General features: G+C 53.3%; 2 protein-coding genes across 7 annotated transcripts in view; one reads left to right on the forward strand and one right to left on the reverse strand.

Annotated features, from left to right (window-relative positions):
• ADCY3 (adenylate cyclase 3) lies at positions 1-13,044 on the forward strand. 4 transcript variants are annotated; one of them, XM_090136552.1, is made up of 20 exons: positions 2-1,007; positions 4,406-4,555; positions 6,454-6,584; positions 6,924-7,035; positions 7,313-7,440; positions 8,027-8,185; positions 8,274-8,436; positions 8,515-8,673; positions 8,782-8,924; positions 8,995-9,156; positions 9,251-9,338; positions 9,526-9,642; positions 9,880-10,139; positions 10,215-10,299; positions 10,687-10,845; positions 11,149-11,295; positions 11,383-11,496; positions 11,563-11,689; positions 11,846-11,970; positions 12,290-13,044. In XM_090136552.1, the coding sequence occupies exons 1-20, from the start codon at positions 333-335 to the stop codon at positions 12,470-12,472; spliced, it is 3,387 nt and encodes a 1,128-aa protein (XP_089992678.1). In that variant the 5' UTR covers positions 2-332; the 3' UTR covers positions 12,473-13,044. The 4 variants fall into 4 exon arrangements, with proteins under 4 accessions (XP_089992676.1, XP_089992677.1, XP_089992678.1 ...); XM_090136553.1 differs by having other exon boundaries at positions 10,218-10,299; XM_090136550.1 differs by having other exon boundaries at positions 1-1,007; positions 8,515-8,924; positions 10,218-10,299.
• Positions 13,032-19,246, reverse strand: part of CENPO (centromere protein O) — a 6,668-nt gene continuing 453 nt past the window's right edge. For 2 of the 3 annotated variants that reach the window (XM_031603867.2, XM_090136554.1), the window contains exons 2-7: positions 18,958-19,163; positions 17,989-18,158; positions 17,540-17,651; positions 16,464-16,723; positions 15,788-15,959; positions 13,032-14,589 (exon numbers count right to left, since the gene is read on the reverse strand). In XM_031603867.2, coding sequence (XP_031459727.1) covers positions 14,474-14,589; positions 15,788-15,959; positions 16,464-16,723; positions 17,540-17,651; positions 17,989-18,158; positions 18,958-19,105 — 978 coding nt within the window. In that variant the 5' untranslated portion in view covers positions 19,106-19,163 and the 3' untranslated portion in view covers positions 13,032-14,473. Of the gene's footprint in view, positions 14,590-15,787; positions 15,960-16,463; positions 16,724-17,539; positions 17,652-17,988; positions 18,159-18,943; positions 19,164-19,246 lie in introns of those variants that run through there. The other variant, XM_090136555.1, reaches the window with a different exon arrangement.

The raw sequence follows: 19,246 nt of genomic DNA on the forward strand, positions 1-19,246 counted from the left end.
GGGCAGCGCCGGGGTCGCCCCCGAAGCCGGCTGCCCTCGAAGGAGGGGCAGGGAAGGAGGGAAGGAGGCATCGCGACATTTTTCCTCTCCGCGTCGCTCCGCTCGCAGCCAAGCAGTGCGCAGGGGCTGGGCAGGCCGGCTCGGCACGGCTCCCGGCCTTCGCTATTTATAATCCCCATCGCCTCCTCCGGCCGCTCTTCTGCGAGAGGAGAGCCCGGAGAGAACGGCTCCCGGAAAGGAGAGCGACCGCGGAGCTCCGCCGAACGGGGATGCTGAGGGCGATGCCCCGCTGAGCATCGTTTCTCCGGGATCGGAGTGGGAAAAGCATCGCGATGCCGAGGAACAGGGATTTCTCGGAGCCCGAGTACTCGGCCGAGTACTCCGCCGACTACTCGGTGAGCCTGCCGTCGGACCCCGAGCACGCCGTGGGCCGGACCCACGAGGTGACGGTGCGCAGCTCGGGGCCGTGCCTCTGCCTGCCCCGCTTCATGCGCCTCACCTTCGCTCCCGAGTCCCTGGAGAACCTCTACCAGACCTACTTCCGCCGGCAACGCCACGAGACCCTCCTGGTGCTGGTGGTCTTCGCAGCCCTCTTCGATTGCTACGTCCTTCTCATGTGTGCCACGGTCTACGCCGCCGACAAATTGGCCCCTGCGTTGGCAGCAGGGACCGGCTTGGCCGCCCACGTGTTGCTTTTTGCCCTCTGCAAATACAGGCTGCTACCCGAGCGCATCGCCCGTCGCTTCCTGCCCTATGTCCTCTGGGTCCTCATCTTGGCCCAGATCTTCTGCTACTTGGGCCTCAACTTTTCGCGTTCGCCCGAGGCCAGCGACACGGTGGGCTGGCAGGCCTTCTTCGTCTTCTCCTTCTTCATCACGTTGCCGCTGCGCCTGGCGCCCATCGTGCTCATCACCGCCGTGTCCTGCGGCGTCCACACGCTGGTGCTTGGCGTCACCGTCGCCCAACAGAGGCAGGATGCCCTGGATGAGGGCACGCTGCTGAGACAGGTACGGGGACACGGGGACAGGACGGGGGATGTTGGGACCCGGGGGTGGCATAGGGCGAATCGTGCAATCATCAAGTCATTAAGCTTGCAAAAGACCTCTACAATCACCAAGTCCAAGCATCAACCCGTTACCACCACACTCAGTCATAAAGAATCATTCAGGTTGGAAAAGGCTTCTGAGATCTCCAAACCCAACCCCAAAGCCTCCATCGTGCCCACTGGCTGGGTCCCTAAGTACCACATCCCCACGGTTCTTCAACGCCTCCAGGGGCGGTGACTCCACCACCTCCCTGTTCCAATACCTCTGCACTCTTTCCCTGATATCTAACCCAAACCTCCCCTGGCACAACTCGAGGCCATTACTTCTCATCCTATCTCTAGTTAGGCTGAAGAGGCCAACTGTGTTCCCATGGCTTAACCTCGTGTTCATGTGCTCTATGCTTTGACCCTAGAGTTTCTTTGATCTGTGTACTCTGAGCTGATGGTGGTGCTTGTTGGATGCAGGGTGCTCTCCTAAAACACCCCCATGGCACCCATGCCACAGACCTGGCCTCAAAGCTACAGATTCAACCCTGAGAGCCACCCAGGCTGTGTAGACAAATGGGCTGTGCTTTAGCTGCTGGGGAAATTGAGGCACGGTGAGCTGAGGGCATCCCCATCCTCCCTGCTAAGGGACCCCACTTGTGCTGATTTCCCCTTAAATTACAAAAATATCTTTAAAAGGCCATTTTTAGCCAAAGGCTGGCAGCAGCCCAGCGTGGGCCTTCCTCCAGGTCCACAAACAGCCACCAGAGGATTCCCAGGAGGATGGAGCTGGGAGAACTAAATGGCCCCAAGCAGGCACCAGCCCCACAGCCATCAGCCCTGCAGCCACCCCACCACAGGGCTGGGACCCATCGACCCCCCCATGCTGGAGCTCCGATGTGAAGCTGCTCAGCCCCATGCTTGGGGATGCTTTGGGGATGATTTTCTGCCAAAGAAAACGAAAGAAACAGCATCCCCAAGCTCCAATGCTGCCATAGGGATGGGCCACCATTTCGTGCATGGCAGCAAACGATGGGGATGCAGGGGTAGAGTGGTCCTTGGCCTATCACCTCAGTTTTTCCTGGGAAATTCTTGCCTGGAGCAGCTACAGTGTTGTCACTGTTGCCCCAGAGCAATGAGTTTTGCAGCAGGAAGGTGACCCAAGCCCCACTGATGTCCCCCATGCCCATCCATCTTGGGTGCTCTAGCAGGCAGCACACACAGCATTTCCAGGCCTGCTAGTAGCACGGCCTTCTTCAGGGGATGGGAAAATAAAAGGCAGAGCTGCAAACTTGTGCAGCAGTGGCTGTTGACAGTGGAAAATCCTGCTGGAAGTGCCCACGCTGCCCGCTCCACATGTGCGCTCCGTAAGAAGATGCTACGGAAACCTGTGCAAGCAGTGGCTTTTCCAGGTTTTGCTCCCTGCTGATTCAAAAAACGCAAACCCAAAGGAGATGCATGCAACAGGGACTCCATCTCCTGCCTTTGCTCCTGGCACTGCAGTGAGATGGTGACAACGTGCCTGGATTTGGGGGCTCTGCAGGCATCCCCCCAGCCAGCAGCGCCTGCGTTCATCATTGCTGTGGCACGACAAGTCTGAGGCCAGCAAAACCTTGGCAACGCCGCATGCCTCAGCCTCTGCTTGCTGCAAAAGAGGAACATTATGTCCAGAAATAAACATCATATGCTTTATTATTATGGACGTTTGTACGGCTCCCCGAGGGCACTGCTATTAATAGGATGAAGCAGCGGGTGCTGCTTGGACCGGCGCAGCCCAAGAGGGTTGATGAGAAATGCCAGCAGCTTCTGCCCTGCTCCAGCTGTCCAGAAGGAGCCCACAGGCTGAATGGGGCTGGGGGTCTGGGGCTCTGGGTTTGGTGGTGCTCCATGCCGTGAGATAGACAGGATGCATGGGACTCAGTCCATAGAATCATAGAGTCATTAAGGTTGGAAGGGACCTCTGTGGTCCCCATGTCCAACCCCACCAATCCCCACCATGCCCACTGCCCACATCAATCAGTGCCACACCTCTATGCTTCTCGAACACCTCCAGAGATGGTGACCCCACTGCCCCCCTGGGCATCTGTGTCACTGCATCACTGTTCTTCTGGAGAATAAATTGTTCCTAATATCCAACCTGAACCTCCCCTGGCACAACTTCAAGCCATTACCTCTCATCCTACCATGGGGTCTCCATCCCCTGCCTGTGGCTTCATTGTCACTCACTGGGCTGGGCCATTGACTCATCCTCAGTTTGGATGGCCTCCAAGCCTGCAAGACACTGGTGGGGCCGGAGGAAAACGGCACGGTCTGCAGGCCCACCTTGGAGCACCTGTTGGATGCTTTGGGAGTTGAGCATCCCTGGCACAGCGCAAGGATGTGCTTGGCTGTGGTATATGGCCACGTGACGTGGGGTTTTGGGGTAGGCATGTCTCCATCCAGGCGGGGTTCCCAGTGACCCCGTGTGTGCCGAACAGTGCTGAGCTCGGCGGAGCGGTGCATTGTCATGGCAACTGCTTAAAAATAGAGAGAAGCGGCTGGTTTGGGGGTTTCTTCTCCGTGCCCACCTCCAGATGGTTCTCACTTGCCAGCTGCCACACTGGGGCTTCCCGGGAATCCCGAGCTGCAGGGATGGGGGATGGGCACAAGCCGGAGAGCTGGGCTTTGGCATGCAAGGCTGGGGAGTAGGGGTCAGGAGGTGGACACTGAGCATGGTGGCAAGTCCCCAATGGAGACAGACTGTCACTTAGACTGTGCTCTGGGATGGGAGAGCTTCTCCATGTCCTGAGAGCTGCCTTCAGCAGAGCTGCAACCTGCCATCATGTCCTTCCTGCCACACTTAGCCTTTCTAGACTAAACAAACTGAATTCTCTCAACTTTCACTTTCATACTTTCCATGAAGGGCTCTTGCTCTTTTTTCCATGGTCCCATTGACGGGGTCTGACCTATGGGTCACCATGCTCACAGCAAACAGAATGGATTTTCATGGCCAGCAGCACCTGGGCACATCCACCTTTCATACTGCCACCTCATACCATAGGTTTTGGCAGCTGGAAGGGATGGGAGCGTGCATATGTGTAGGGTTTGGCCATGTTTTCATTAGTTTCTACACTTCAGCCCCTGCGTAACTGTCCCCAGGGCAGCTCCTGCCCCTGTGGACCCACTGCCATTTTCCAAAACATCTCTGCAAAGTTTAATGAGGCAGTCAGCCTTCAGGGGCCATGAGGTCTCCTGTCAACCTCTCCTGCAGAGCTACCGCTTCATGGCAGTGAAGTGAGTCCCCCCAGCAGTTATCCATAGCACAGAGGCTTGCACCCAGATTTGATTTCGTCTTCCATCATCAGAATGCTTTCTCACCCCAAATCATCCCCACAGATCCTGTCCAACATTGCCATCTACCTTTGTGCCATCACGGTGGGCACCATGTCCTACTACATGGCTGACCGCAAGCACCGAAAAGCCTTCCTGGAAGCACGGCAGTCCCTCGAGGTCAAGCTCAACCTGGAGGAGCAGAGCCAGCAGCAGGTAGGAGCTGTGGCTGGGGACAATATGGGGACAGCAAGATGGGGCACAGGTGGCTGACAACAAGGATAAGAGGACCAGAAGTGGGAATTGCGTTTCAGTGAGGACTCACCATGTAACTGTCCTCTTCCAAGACCTCACAGCTTCTGACATGGCCACTTCCAAACTGTCCCCATTCCCATGGCAAGTCCCCAGCTTTGGGCATGGCCATGCTGTCGATCCCATTCATCAGGCATGGACACATGGCATGTCCCTTTGTTTGGGCACGTCCATGTGGCATGTCACTGTCCTTGGGCAGAGCCATGTTGCAGATCCCCAGGCATGGCCAGGCTGCAGGTCTCCATCACTGGACGTAGACACGTGGCTGGTCCTTGTCCTCAAGCATGTGTCCATGATCACAGCTATACAGCAGGTCCCTCCCCAGTCACAGACACTTGGAATGTCTCTGTCTATAGACATGGTCGTATGGCAGGTCCTTGTCCTCAGGCATGGCCATGCAGTATGTCCCTGCCTTGTGCACAGTTCCCATCTTTGGGCATGGCCATATGTCACGTCCCCATCATCCAGTGTGGCCACATAACATTTCTCTGTCCCTAAATAATGGCCACACAAGAAGTCTCCATGTCCCCATCACCAGGCATGGCCCTGCAGCGTTTCCCCATCCCCAGCCAGCAATGTCCCCATTGGGATCTTGGCCACCTCACTTCTCACGGGGCTGATCCTGCTGTGGGGACAGGAGTGATAACAGCAGGTGGAGAACCTGCACGGTGTTGACAGAAGTCAGTTGGAAAGCTTCATTTTCTCCAGCCAGTATCCAGTTATGAGCCCAGCTAATTTTAGCACCTTATCTGGGGCCTCTCTCCCCATCTCCCATCTCTTATCTCGTTGATCCGCTGCCAGCAATTTGCTCCCAATGGCAACAGAGATGCGTGTTGGGTCCAGCCCATTGTCAGCACTGTGTTTCTTGGGGTGGGAGGACACCAGCACAACACCCACATCACAGGGAGCACTTTGTGGCCTTTTTCCCACCAGCATTGCCCCATACACTGGCTGGTCAGTAGCTTTGAAGCTTGCAAAGCGACTGGGTGAATTCAGGGTTATTCAGCATCAAGCCCCAGTGGACATCTTGGGAAATCCCTGACTCCTTTCCTTGCAGCAGTGTCTCACTGTGTGCTGTCTGTATGGTGGCAGCTCTGAAAGCCACAGGCGGGGACATGGAGCTGTTCCTCCAGCAACAGCCCCATTGTGCACAGAAACCCGGGGGAAAACCCACTTCATTAACAATGTTAATTACACATAGCACAGATCCTCACGTGCAGCCAGATGGGGGATGCATCCCCTTTCCAGCTGCAGGGCTGTGGGGAAAGCAGGGAGTATGATGTCCCCCATTGGTTTACTCGTCCTTGGGGCCAGTGCTGCTGCCCTATGGGGTGGCATGTGGACACACCATGCCTTTAAATCAAGAGATCCTCCATGGTGTAGATGTCCCATCCCCAGGGCAATTTGCAGGGACATAAAATCAGAGTCATTCAGGTTGGAAAATACCTCCAAGATTCCCAAATCCAATCCCAGCCCACCCCACCATGTCCCTCAGTGCCACATCCCCACGGTTCTGAACCACCTCCAGGTTTGGTGACCCCACCATGTCCCTGGGCAGCTGTGCCACTGCATCATTGCTCTTTTGGAGAATAAATATCTCCTGATATTCAACCTGAACCTCCCCTGGCACAACTTAAGGCCATCACCTCTTCTCCTCTCACTAGTAGACATTGCTGCAGACCTTCTAGTGCTGGCATGGGTTTTTGGGCTGACCTTTGCTACTCTGTCCGCATGGAGAGGGGGCTGCTCAGAACAGCACATGCACAGTGCACTTACACTCAGCTTCCTGCCCTGTCCCCCAGGAGCGGCTGATGCTCTCCATCCTGCCCAAGCACGTGGCGGATGAGATGCTGAAGGATATGAAGAAGGACCCGAGCCAGAAGGAGATGCAGCAGTTCAACACCATGTACATGTACCGCCATGAGAATGTCAGGTAGGGCTGGCTCCTATCCATGCCATGGTCAATGGGGAAAATCTCTCAATTTCTTGTATTTAGGGCCAGAGAAGCCCTAGAAGGAGACTGGGGGGAGGAGGGGGTGGTGGTGGCTAAAGCAAAGGGTAACAGGGGACAGCTGCCAGCCAGACTATGGCTTGGGGCCACTTTTTGATCCAGACATGATTTGCAGAGCATCATTTCCAGCCACGTCCCAAAATAGCCTGTAGGGACATAGCTGAACCGATCGTCGCAGACATGTCTGCGTTATGGGAAAAGAAATTCTCGCTGCAAATTCTCCCCGTGAGGAGCATATTTGTAACACCTCGCTCCCCACAGCATCCTCTTTGCAGACATCGTGGGCTTCACGCAGCTCTCCTCATCCTGCAGTGCCCAGGAGCTGGTGAAGCTCCTCAACGAGCTCTTCGCCCGCTTCGACAAGCTGGCAGCCGTGAGTGTCCCCGCTCATCAGCAAGGGGATGGGCTGGAGATGCCCCATGTTGTACTGGCAAAAATAGAACGGGGAAGGGGTGGGGGCCTCCACCATCTGGGCTGCAGTTGGCCAAATCTTCAGGGAGACAGGGAGGGAATGGAAAATCAGATTAATTGTGTCCCTTGTGAGCATGGAAGAGCTCGGCATGGGCAAGGATGGAGCAAGCCCTGCCTGGGAGAGAGATGGGGGGAGCCCAGCCAGGGGGAGGGAGCTGATACCATGCCCCTCTCCCCAGAAATACCACCAACTGCGCATCAAGATCCTGGGTGACTGCTATTACTGCATCTGTGGGCTGCCTGACTACCGGGAGGACCACGCTGTCTGCTCCATCATGATGGGGCTTGCCATGGTGGAGGCCATTTCGTAAGAGGATTGTCCCCACGGTGTTCTTGTCATTGTTCCCAATATGTCCTCATCATCGTTTTCAGCATAACTTAGAATCATAGAATGACTTGGGCTGGAAGAGACCTTGAGTTGGAAGGGACCTTGAAGCCCAACCAGTTCCAATCCCATGCTGTAGGCAGGGATACCTCCCATAGACCAGTCTGCCCAAAGCCCCATCCAGCCTGGCCTTGGGCACTGCCATGAACGGGGCACCCGCAGCAACCTGTGCCAATACCAATGATAGTGTCCTTGTCCTCATTCCCATTGTGTTCTTGTCATCATTTCCAGTACATCCTCATCGTGTCTATCGTGTGCTGATCACTGTCCCAAGGGTGTCCCTGGGGTTTCGCAGAAGGCAGGGAGGACCCAGTGATGGATACTGATATAGGCAGGGGCTCCCCAGTGCCCCACCAGGGTCACCCCATTGGGCTTCTCCAAGGCAGGACACCACCCTACCCTTTTCTGTCTCCTCTCCTGTACCAAGTACACTCAATTAAGGAAAGTGTTATTGCCCTGGGGTTGGAAGCAGAAGGGGCAGCGAGTGACTCCCATGTCACCCTCCCAGTTACGTGCGGGAAAAGACCAAGACAGCAGTGGACATGCGTGTGGGAGTGCACAGCGGGACGGTGCTGGGCGGCGTGCTGGGCCAGAAGCGTTGGCAGTACGACGTGTGGTCCACCGACGTCACCGTGGCCAACAAGATGGAGGCGGGTGGCATCCCTGGGTGAGCATCTCTTGGTGGGGATGAGACATGGTGTCACCATCCCATACCCATAGGGTAGCCCCAGTTCATGGCACCTCGTGTCCCGCAGGCGTGTGCACATCTCTCAGAGCACCATGGATTGCTTGAAGGGTGAGTTCGAGGTGGAGCCAGGCGAGGGTGGCTCTCGCTGCGAGTACCTGAAGGAGAAGGGCATTGTCACCTACCTCATCGTGGTGCCCAAGCAGCCTCTACGCAATGGCATCAATGGGGTGGTGAGTGGTGGCGTGGGCACCGGTGCCACCGCAGCAGGCGTCCTTGGCACATTGTGAGCCACCGCCTCGGCCTTGCAGAAGCTGTCACTGACCTCATCCCACGGAGGCTCCCCACTGCTCATCAACACCAAGGAGCGCAATGGCAGTGCCAGCTTGGCGTGCACCAGCCCGGAGGAGCCTGATGAGTCCGACGCCAGGGTGAGGGGCACCCTGGAGAATGGGGAGGAGGATGGAGAGGTACGGTGCGTGGGAAGCACCCCCTTCAGCTTGTATTTTGGGGACTGCCGTGATGATCACACCACGATGGCCTCAGCGTTCCCACTGATGCTTTGCTTTGTGGCACAGGCTGTGAACCCATCCTTCCCCAACCCGCGGCGCCGGCTGCGGCTACGGGACCTGGCTGAGCGGGTAATCGACGCGTCGCAGAATGAGCAGGAGCTCAACAAGCTGCTCAACGAGGCCCTGCTGGAGCGTGAATCTGTCCAGGCGTGAGTCACCCAGCCGGCGGTGCGACCCAGCCCAGCCCTGTTGGGTGCTGATGGCCAATGTTGCTGGCAGGCTGAAGGGGAAGAGCACCTTCCGGCTCTCCATGCGCTTCACTGACCCTGAGATGGAGACGCGCTACTCAGTGGAGAAGGAGAAGCAGAGTGGTGCTGCTTTCAGCTGCTCCTGTGTTGTCCTTTTCTTCACTGCCTTGGTGGAGGTCTTCATCGACCCTTGGTATGGTGGGGAGACATTGGGGATGGATTGCCCCAGCTTGCCTTCAGCCCCGCAGGGCTTCAGATCGGTCCCATCCTGGGTCTTTTTGCGACAGGTTGGTGGCCAACTACGTGACCTTCGTGGTGGGGGAGATCTTGCTGCTCATCCTTACCCTCTGCTCACTGGCTGCCATCTTTCCCCGGGTGAGAGCGGGATGGGCAGCCTCAGGAGGGGGGGACACTGAGGATGGGTGAGGTTTGGGGGCTGCTCTTTCCCCCAACACCTTCCCCGTCTATATTTTGTGCCACCCCATTATTGCTATTTGTTCTCTCTATGGCCACCGTGATGTTGTGTCCCACCTGGGTGAAGTCCCTTGTCTTCTCCTGGCAGGTCTTCCCCAAAAAGCTCGTGGCCTTCTCCACCTGGATTGACAGGACTCGCTGGGCACGCAACACCTGGGCCATGGCTGCCATCATCATTGTCACCATGGCTGATATTGTGGACATGGTGAGACATGGGGTCAGCGCAGGAACCCTCTCTGACCTTCCGTGTCCCAGCAGCCCATAATTGTGCACAGTCCCATGCACAGCCAATTGTTAAATCAATGAGGGCTGTGCTGAAGCTGGGGAGGATTTTAACACCTGGCAGTTGGGGTGTCCTCTTCTCTCCCGCAAAATACTCCAGCTCTTGGGGGGACATCGTCGCTCCCTGCCCCCCGTCCTCATCCTGCCCTCATGCCCCCAGCTCAGCTGTCAGCAGGACTACAGTGGGACAGGCAATGGGACGGTGGTGCCACCACGGCCAGGCGGCTGTTGGGAACAGCCCAAGTACTACAGCTACATCGCCATGCTGGCCCTGGTGGCCACCATCATGCTGGTGCAGGTCAGCCACATGGTCAAGCTGACTCTCATGGTGTTGATCACTGGGGCAGCCGGCACTGTCAACATCTACGCCTGGGAGCACATCTTCGACCAGTACGACCGCCGCCGCAGCCAGCAGAGCATGTAAGGGGTGGTAAGGGCATGGTGAGGGGGCACGGCCCAGCTCACCACCCACCTACACCTTGCCACATCCCCCAGCAGGTCCTCACTGGTCCCCTCCAAGTACTCCATGACAGCCATGATCTTCATCGTGATGCTCAGCTTTTACTACTTCTCTCGCCACGTGAGTGACTCAGCCCTTTTAGGAGGCCCCCTTTCTTCCTTTCTCTCTGGGTTGTTACTGCAGCCCCAAGCCTGGTTTCTGCATGCTCCAAAGAAGCTCGGTTGGTCCCCAACTGTGGAACCACCTGCAGCTCTTCTCCACGGAAGCCTAGGACTACATTGGCACCTCCATCTCCCCCAAGATTTAGAGCAGGCAGCATCATAGTGGCTCCAGACCCCATGCTTTCACCATGAAGGTCCCATTTACCTCTCACATGAGGTCTTATGTCTCCCATTACGGTTTCACCTTGCCCCATAGCCTCCATCCAAGCCCGGCTCAGCCCCACACCAGCTGGCATGCTCCTAGTGCTGGTGAGGCCCTGCTGCACCCATCTCCCCCTGCCTGCAGGTGGAAAAGCTAGCCAGGACACTCTTCCTCTGGAAGATTGATGTCCATGACCAGAAGGAGCGGGTCTATGAGATGCGGCGCTGGAACGAAGCCCTTGTCACCAACATGCTGCCCGAGCACGTGGCCCGGCACTTCCTGGGCTCCAAGAAGCGGGATGAGGTGAGGGGCACCCAGGAACACAGACCTTCTGTCCCACAAGCAGCATCCCCAAGAGTCCTGGTTAAATTTAGTGATTCAACTCGGTTTTTTTTTTGTTCATGGCCTCTGTATTTGGAGAGGTTACCAAAGACACTAGTCAAGCATCTTTGGTTGGATGGAGGCAATTTCTTGGCCTTGCACAGGACTGCAGAGCACCCTTATTTTTTCAGATGGAGGAGGGTTGGGTTTGGAGGTTTCGGGTTTGCTGGAGGTGCAGACACATCTCCATCTCCAGCTGACAACCACTGTCCTTCCCCTCCCCAGGAGCTGTACAGCCAGTCCTACGATGAGATTGGCGTCATGTTTGCTTCTCTCCCCAACTTCGCCGACTTCTACACAGAGGAGAGCATCAACAATGGGGGCATCGAGTGCCTGCGGTTCCTCAATGAGATCATCTCTGACTTTGACGCAGTGAGTTGGGCTGGAGCTGGTCATGGGGGCAACATAGGGCTTTGGCCAGTGGCCTCAGGCACCTGAAGATCTATTCCTGTGGTTCAGCTCCTGGATGAACCCCAATTCCGGTGTATTACCAAAATCAAAACCATCGGCAGCACCTACATGGCTGCGTCTGGAGTGACCCCTGATGCCAATGCCAACGGCTACAGCACCAAGGTAAGGGGTCCCTGTGGCAGGGGATGGTGGGCAAAGGGGGACATTCCTGACCTACTGCTCTTGCAGAAGGAGACCCTCTCGGATAAGGAGCGCTGGCAGCATTTGGCTGACCTCGCCGATTTTGCCTTGGCCATGAAGGTGACACTGATGAACATCAACTACCAGTCCTTCAACAATTTCATGCTGCGCATAGGCAAGTCTGGGAACATGGGGCTCTCTCCTCCTTCCCAGTGAGTGGTGGGACCTCATGAGGCCTGGGGTGACCTCATGCCCTGTCTCCCAGAGCACCTGGGAGTCCCATCTGGATGTCACCAAGCACAGAGGTGACACCCACCCTGCTCTTGCACAGGCATGAACAAGGGAGCTGTTCTAGCAGGAGTCATTGGTGCCCGCAAGCCACACTATGACATCTGGGGCAACACAGTGAACGTGGCCAGCAGGATGGAGTCCACTGGTGTGATGGGGAACATACAGGTGGGACAGCACAACCTGGGCAACCAAGGGGACAAACTGAGAATTATTCAGAAGTGTTCACAGCCCTTGAACTGCACTGTGCTTTGCACAGGAAGGGAAAGCACTGCCAGCAGTATTCAGCAGGGCTGGGAGTGGTTGACAGCTCCTCCAAGCTGGGAATGGGGCAAGGTGTTGCTAAAAGTAGGGCACCTGAAAACAATGGGCAGCTTGGTGGGTGGATAAATCTGTTGCCTAAGCAGCATATGGGGGTCTATGCTCCCTATGCTGTGTACTGGGCAGGGTCTCCCCAGCCTCCCACTGTGTCTGTTTGTCCCTGCAGGTGGTAGAGGAGACGCACCTCATCCTGAAGGAGTATGGCTTCCGCTTTGTACGCCGTGGGGCCATCTACGTCAAGGGCAAAGGGGAGCTGCTCACTTTCTTCCTCAAGGGCCGGGAGAAGCAGGGCTCCTTCGTCAACGGCTCATCCGTCACCCTGCCCCATCAGGTGGTGGACAGCTCCTGAGGGCCCGGCGCCTGCCAGCCAGCACAGCCACCGCCTCCCCAGCACCCAGAGGGGCGGCCAGGGGGGCCCAGTGCCCACCACCACAGCCAGCAGGGACATCTGTCCCACTGAGGTCCAGATCTGAAACCAGACTTGAGAAATCAACCCCTTTGCACAACCCTTTCCCTGCTGGAAAGTTCCTTCGCTCCATCGTGCCTGCACACGAGCTCACAGCCCTCAGTGGATGTGGGGCTGGGGCTGCCTTTCCCCAGGCAACCCAGGGCTTTGCAGGGTGGGCAGCAGTATGGCATCCAAGTAGCATTGTGGGCCCCAGCTGCCATGCACTCAGCACAAGGAGATCCAAACTCAGGGTCGGATGGAAAGACACGTCTCTCCTACACACAGGAGCATCCGGGCTTTGCTGTTAGTCCATACCGAGTTCATCCTTGTCACAAACAACATAGTTAGGAGATCGGGGAGAGAGAGTGCAGTACCACCTTGGGCTCAGAAAAAAAAAGAAAAAAATACAAAATATTGTGTATTTCAGATATATAAATATATATACATAAGAGTACAGATTGACATTTATATTTTTAACTGTGCCTGTTCGCCCCCCGTGCACGCTGTGGTCAGCTGCTGTCACTGCTTGATGGAAGAGAGGACCTGGGACTGGCTGAGAAGGGACTGTGTTATTCAGCGTGACACTGCCAGGGCCAGGGGGAGAAGGGAGGCACACAGAGTGTAATTATGCCACTAGTTTCTTGAATAGAAAGCAGTTGAATTTCAAAGCCTGGTTCTGCGTCTGCTGTGTTTTGGGGTTGTGGGGATGCTGAGAAAGGCTTCACCACCTCTTTGAGGGGATACTGGGTTGGGAGGGGGTCCCAAAGGGGAGATTGATGCCTCTGGTGGCTTTTGCTCCTTTCTCTTGTTGCAGAGTATCAAAACACTGGAAATCACAGAAAGAATGATACAAGATTTTGATCCCAACCCCATTACTCAATTCCCAGGGTCATCAGGAAATTGTTACCTGGAGCTGCAACATCCGAAAACCAGAGGTTATATATAAGCCATTTGGACAAAGCTTAAACTACAGAAACAATTTAAAAACAAACTATAAACTTTGCACTTGCAGTGTTGGCACAAAAACGGGGCAGGAGAAAATCCTCATGTCCTAGCCATGTCCTATGAGTCTAGAAAAAAATCAATAGAAGAAGATTCTTAAAAATACCACAGTAAAAGTTCTACGTTACTGAAATTAACACATTGAAAGAGTGCTCATAAAAGTACAGCAAGCTTTTAAGATCCGATCCAAACTTGGAAGCACAAAGATGGGATGCCAGGAAAGTTCTGCCATGACAGGAAGAAAACAAGATGTCCAAAACCACCACTGGTGTGAAACCTTCTGGAAAGCTCAGTACTAATGTGCTGGGGGAGTTAATGCAGCCCACGTGAGGGCACAGTCTGCTGCTGGCAAAATGAAACCTCACCTTTGTCCAGGGGAGGTTCAGTGGCTGCCATAACAATCCTGGTTATCCTTCAGCCTCTACCAGTTTCTAACATGAAGTCCTTTCTTGGCTTTTATAAGGAGGGCACAGATTACTCCGCTTGCTCCCTATTGTCCGAGTTCTGCTGCCTGGATACATGCAGTGGTGAGCTGTAGGGTTCTTGTTCCAAAAGGTTTTCTGAGCTGTTGATGTTTTAATATAGCTTCTCCTTCTAATTGTGAGACATTCTTCATAGCCGTGGAGCTCTGGGGCACCAAACACTGTGATGCATCACGAGAAGGAATTAAATGACAAGCGAGAAGCAGAGTGCTGAGGAAAGATTACCTGCAATAGACACCCAAAATCATCAAGGAAATATTGCTCTCAAGATTTAAACTGGGCCAATTGCTCCTCTGGGTGATTCCCTGCAGCAGTGCCGCAGTCCATGGCAAACATTTGCATTTTGAGAGCATTCCCCACAGGCAGAAGTAGTCGGGAGATGCACGTTACTGAGGAGAGTCAAGGCAGCTTATGGTGCTCAGTCCTGGCTTTCTTTAGCATTGATGATAGAGTCGAAGGCTTTGTGCAGAGCCATCTGTCGAAATGTGTTTGAGTGAGCTGCTGCCACCTTTGCTAGGAGTGAAAGAGTGCCAGCTAGGAGACAGAAGTAAATGTATCAGTGGGGAGAGAAACACAGTTTTACCAGCATAAAACTATTCGCTTCTCATTCTTTCCTTTCCCCTAGGGAGTTTCCTCCCTGGCCACAGTTTTTCTTCTCATAACCCTTCTTTCTCCTTCCTAACCCTTTGTGTCCTGCATCTCCCCCAGGGGAACTGAACTGCTACAAAGCACAAACAGCACAAGAAACACAGAGCTGAAGGGCTGCTCATGAGGGGACAACAGTGTGAGAGCACCTCAGCCACCCAGCTGCCTTATCAGCTCAAAAGACATTGATGTTTTTGAGCAAGTGCAGAACTTCACCTATAAAGGGGTCATTTCTGTGGGGAAAGGAAAGGAGGAGCTGTTGATACAGTGCACAATTCCTTCTGCAGCTTAGCTGCAACACAATGAGTGTCACAGCTGGGTTCTGCTGCCAGAAGGAGGCCTCAGACCATGACTGCTGGCAGAGTCTCTCTCTGCTCAGAGCTCCATCTAGCTTTCCAGCCTAGCCAGCCCACATGGGCAGGTGAATGGGATGTGAGGTGGCTCAGGTGGGCCCACAGCTCTGCACAACCATGAGGAAGAGATGGGAAAATGCCTCCTCAGCTCAGTTGGGCATTTGCAGTAATTAGTCATAAAACAGCATAGATTGGGATTAAGCCATGTCATACTGCTAAGGCTGCAGAAGACACTCAGTATCAGCCAGTCTGTACAACACCAGGAGGAAGTAGCATCATTCAAAAGATGGGGGAGTAAGTGGTACCAGGAAAGGTTTCCAGGCAGAGATCTTTGTTAGGAGCATTTCACAATCTCACTGATACTTTGAAAGAAGTTGTAAATCTCTCTCCTGCCTCCATCTATGCTACTGTATGGCAGGATGTGCCAGTGTGGTACAAGGATGGTACAATGTGGCCAATTAGGGCCTGGCTTCACAGTGTGAAACAACCCAACAGTAGGCCTCAGTGTCTACCTTTATCATTTTTCTAATTGCTCTGAAAGAAATTTCTCATGATAATAAGATCTTGTCTTATTTCCTTGCCACTATCCCCCATGCTACAAAAAAAGATCTTTCCTCCCAAAGAAATATGACAGCATGCTTCTTTCTGTTCCCAAACTGAACTAGAGAAGAACTCATCCACTGCAGTACGGCCTGCCCTCCCCACACACCCAGACACCTGCACTGCCCACTTACGTGTACAAGAAATGATGGCTTCAGTAGGGAGGCTGCAACAGAGGTCTCTATAAAGCAGCCTCACATTGAATGGAAAGGTCTTGCTGTCACTTGACACGGTGTAATTAAAGACCAGCAAGTTACACAAAGAGTTCCTCTGCAAAGTTCCTTCTATTCGGTCTGAAAAGTGCTCCTGAAGGGACAAAGACAATTTTTGAAAGACAAAGCTAGGGCAGGAGTCCATCACTGTAGGGCTGGGAGCTAACAAAGGACAGTGGCCCCACCCCCTGCACCAGGCTGGCATGCCCTGTTGTGCTGTACCTTGAAGAAGCCTTGAGAGGGAAAGTCTGAAATAAACAAGTGCTCATTTACATCTTTAAGTCACATCCTCCAGAGGCATTTTACAAAAGCACAGCTCCTTCAGTTTAGGGACCTCTGAGGAAGAGGACAGCTTTCCTTGCACTTGGCTGTGTATTTTAAACGAGCCACAAGACATCCAAATATACATGTACTAATGACACAGGAGTTTACAGCCATGCAGTCATTTGCTGTGCTCTGAAAACCAGAATGGTGAGCGCTCCATATAAAGAAAACCACTTAGATTTCCCCCAGCACTCCAGAGCTGTGCACACTCATTAACATTTGGTAGATAAAAAGCAAAAAGATGGGCAAGCATTGTTGCTGTGACCACTGGTACCTCCAACTGGTCTGCCTGGTGCCTCCGCCCAACGTAAGCATTCAGGTGGTCAGACAGGACGGATAGGAAGCGCCTGATGTCCGTCTGCAGGTATTTCTTGGCTATCTGCTCCAGTGGGATGAAGATGGGGACAGAGTGGCGTTGAATCTTCACCTCTGGCTTGATGAGGAGGTCCACGTAATAGGAATCCAGGTAGGTGCCTTCATAAGCAGTGCTGATGCAGAAACATATTCCCTGCTTGGTCAGCTTCCCACTGATCCCTTGGGTGCAGAGAGAGAGGTTTTACTGAGCACTGATAGAAACTTGTCACCTCAAGGAAGTTTTGCTGGGACAGCACAGGCTGCAGGGGCTGTATGCTCTTAGCATGGCAGCCTGGGGAGGTCCATGGGAGGATTAAGGACTTGCAAGAGTTCAGGGACATAAAACACAGCAACTTTTTACAAAGGGACATCAGATAAATTCAAGCAAATTGTCACTAACTGAGCTATGCTGACACTTCAAACTCAGTACTGACTCCCACAGTGCAGAACAGGATGCCCTAAGTGAAAGAAAACAGCCCCAAAAAGAGTGGCAAAAGGACTCATGGGCTCAACCTAACCTCACCAACATAAGATTTGTATTCCCACACTGTCCTTCCAGTGACTGGAACAGAGTGCAAAGGTGACTTGCATTGGTAACAAATAAAAAAGTAATATATTAAACCAAGCTCAGGAATAGCTGAAAAGAGGGTGCTGGCATTCTAAGCTTGCTTAGAAGACCCAGACCCTTGAATATTTAACCTAATGCCCAAAGATTTTAAAACTAAGGCATTTACATGCTTCCTAAAATCTAGATCTTAGTCCAAATGATGCAGCTCAGTAAGCAAGAGTTTCTGCAGAATCCCAGAAGCCTTCCCTGAGAGGGAGAAAATTGCAGCATTACTGCTCTTCCTATGCTTTCAGACTGAAGGCTTCAAGCACAACACAAGCAACATTAATAGGGAAATTGCACTTCACATCAAATTCAAAATTTATTCAAAATTTAGCATCCCAAAAATGCAGCCATCAGCAGAACGCACGCAAGTCTTGAGGCATTACCTGTGAGGTAAAAGACTTGCAGCATGGCCTTGATGCTCTTCACTTTCCACTCCAAAACAGTCTGAGCACTGGGCCGTGCTGGATCTGTCACAACTCCTTCCTTGTCAAGAAGCTACAAAAGCCAAAAGATGAGACAGGTCAGGAACTGACAACACCAAACATGTCACTTGCAGGGAACACACTCGAGCTACAGAGAAATAACCCAGCTCTGAGAAATGTGAGGCAGCATTTCAAACTGAAGAAGGGAAAAAGAGTTCATAAATGGCCATACAACCTCAAAACATAAAGATCCAGCAGTCCTGGACAACACTGTACCGAGAACAGGGGATGCCAGAACTGTACATTACTTAAAAAGAGAAAATAAATTAAGAACCTCAGTAAATCCATCTGTGAGAGCAGGAGCATACCAGAGCCCCTCTGTCAGATCTCTGCAGCAAGCCCTTTCTCACCCTCTTCTCCTGCAGCTCCACTTTAGCCCGCAGCTCATCCCTCCGGGTTCTCAGCTCCTGCACTTTGGCTTTCAGTCTGTTGAGCTTCTTTTCTTGCTGCTCCTTCTCTTCTTGCTTCAGGCCTAACTCATGAGCCTGTGCCTCCAGCATTTCCAGATAACCCAACACCCCTGCAAGGAACAGCAACACATGCTCAAAAATTCAGCTGTCATTAGTTGGCATCTGCACAGTGTGACACAAACCAAAGTTGGCCCAGTATAGATACTTAAAGAAATTATTTACAACTCCTCGGGGGCAGAGGACAGGCAAAGACCTGCTTTAAGGAATTTTAAACACCAAGACTGAATGCCAGTAGGCAACAAAGACCAGGTGTTTCCCATATTAGCTAGCTAACATCCTGAGAAGCAGAGTAAGCTACCAAATACACAGCCCTGCACAGATCTGCAACCTCAAGTTTCATTTCGAACCAAGAGTAGCTTGTCTGGTGTGCCTATACTCTAAATTTGGGACAAATCATAACAAGCCAGGTGTCACTCCTGGTCCCAAGCTCCTGTGAGAGAACATACTTGGACAGAATTATAGAATCAACCAAGCTGGAAAAGACATCTAAGATCACCAAGCTCAACCCCAACCCATCCCACTATGCCCACTGCCCACATCCCTCAGTGCCACATCCCCACAATTCTGGAACACCTCCAGGGATGGTGACCCCACCACCTCCCTGCGCAGCTGTGCCACTGCATCACTGCTTCTTTGGAGAAGAAATGTTTCCTAATACCAACCTGAACCTTCCCTGGTCCCATCACTGTTACCTGAGAGCAGAGGACAACCCCCATCTCAACACAAGCGCCTTTCAGGGAGTTGGAGAGAACTATAAGGTCTCCCCTGGGCCCCCTTTGATCCAGACTGAACTCTGCCCCAAGTCTATAGGACTGCATATAATGCAGAAAATGACCTTTACAAGCTCACCATCTCCTGAATACACTTTCCCTCCTTCCACCTTCCCCTGTGCAAGTGGGACCGCAGACATTCGCCCTCCTCCATCCTGGGAGGCAGCAGTGAGAGATCTTCCACACAGGGCAGTTTTCTTCTCATCACTGTTACGTCCTTCCTCCATGAAGCCTGGGGGCAGGTCTGGCTCTGGGGCTGGCGTCACACAAGGGCAGTCCTGAGGGCTGAAACAGCACGTTATAAACTTTCATCCCTTTGTTTACCCTCATACATCCCCATATCCTCATACATCCCTTCAAACCAGCCC

This window comes from Phasianus colchicus, chromosome 2 (assembly GCF_987193195.1).
Source record: "Phasianus colchicus chromosome 2, bPhaCol1.hap1.1, whole genome shotgun sequence".
Classification (NCBI taxonomy): Eukaryota; Metazoa; Chordata; class Aves; order Galliformes; family Phasianidae; genus Phasianus; species Phasianus colchicus.

Coding starts and splice junctions, on each gene's coding strand:
- ADCY3 (XM_090136550.1), top strand. CDS start 333: ATGCCGAGGAACAGGGATTTCTCGGAGCCCGAGTACTCGGCCGAGTAC. Junction 9,339..9,525: donor TGGCTGCCATCTTTCCCCGG/GTGAGAGCGGGA, acceptor TTCTCCTGGCAG/GTCTTCCCCAAAAAGCTCGT. Junction 11,497..11,562: donor CCAACGGCTACAGCACCAAG/GTAAGGGGTCCC, acceptor CTGCTCTTGCAG/AAGGAGACCCTCTCGGATAA.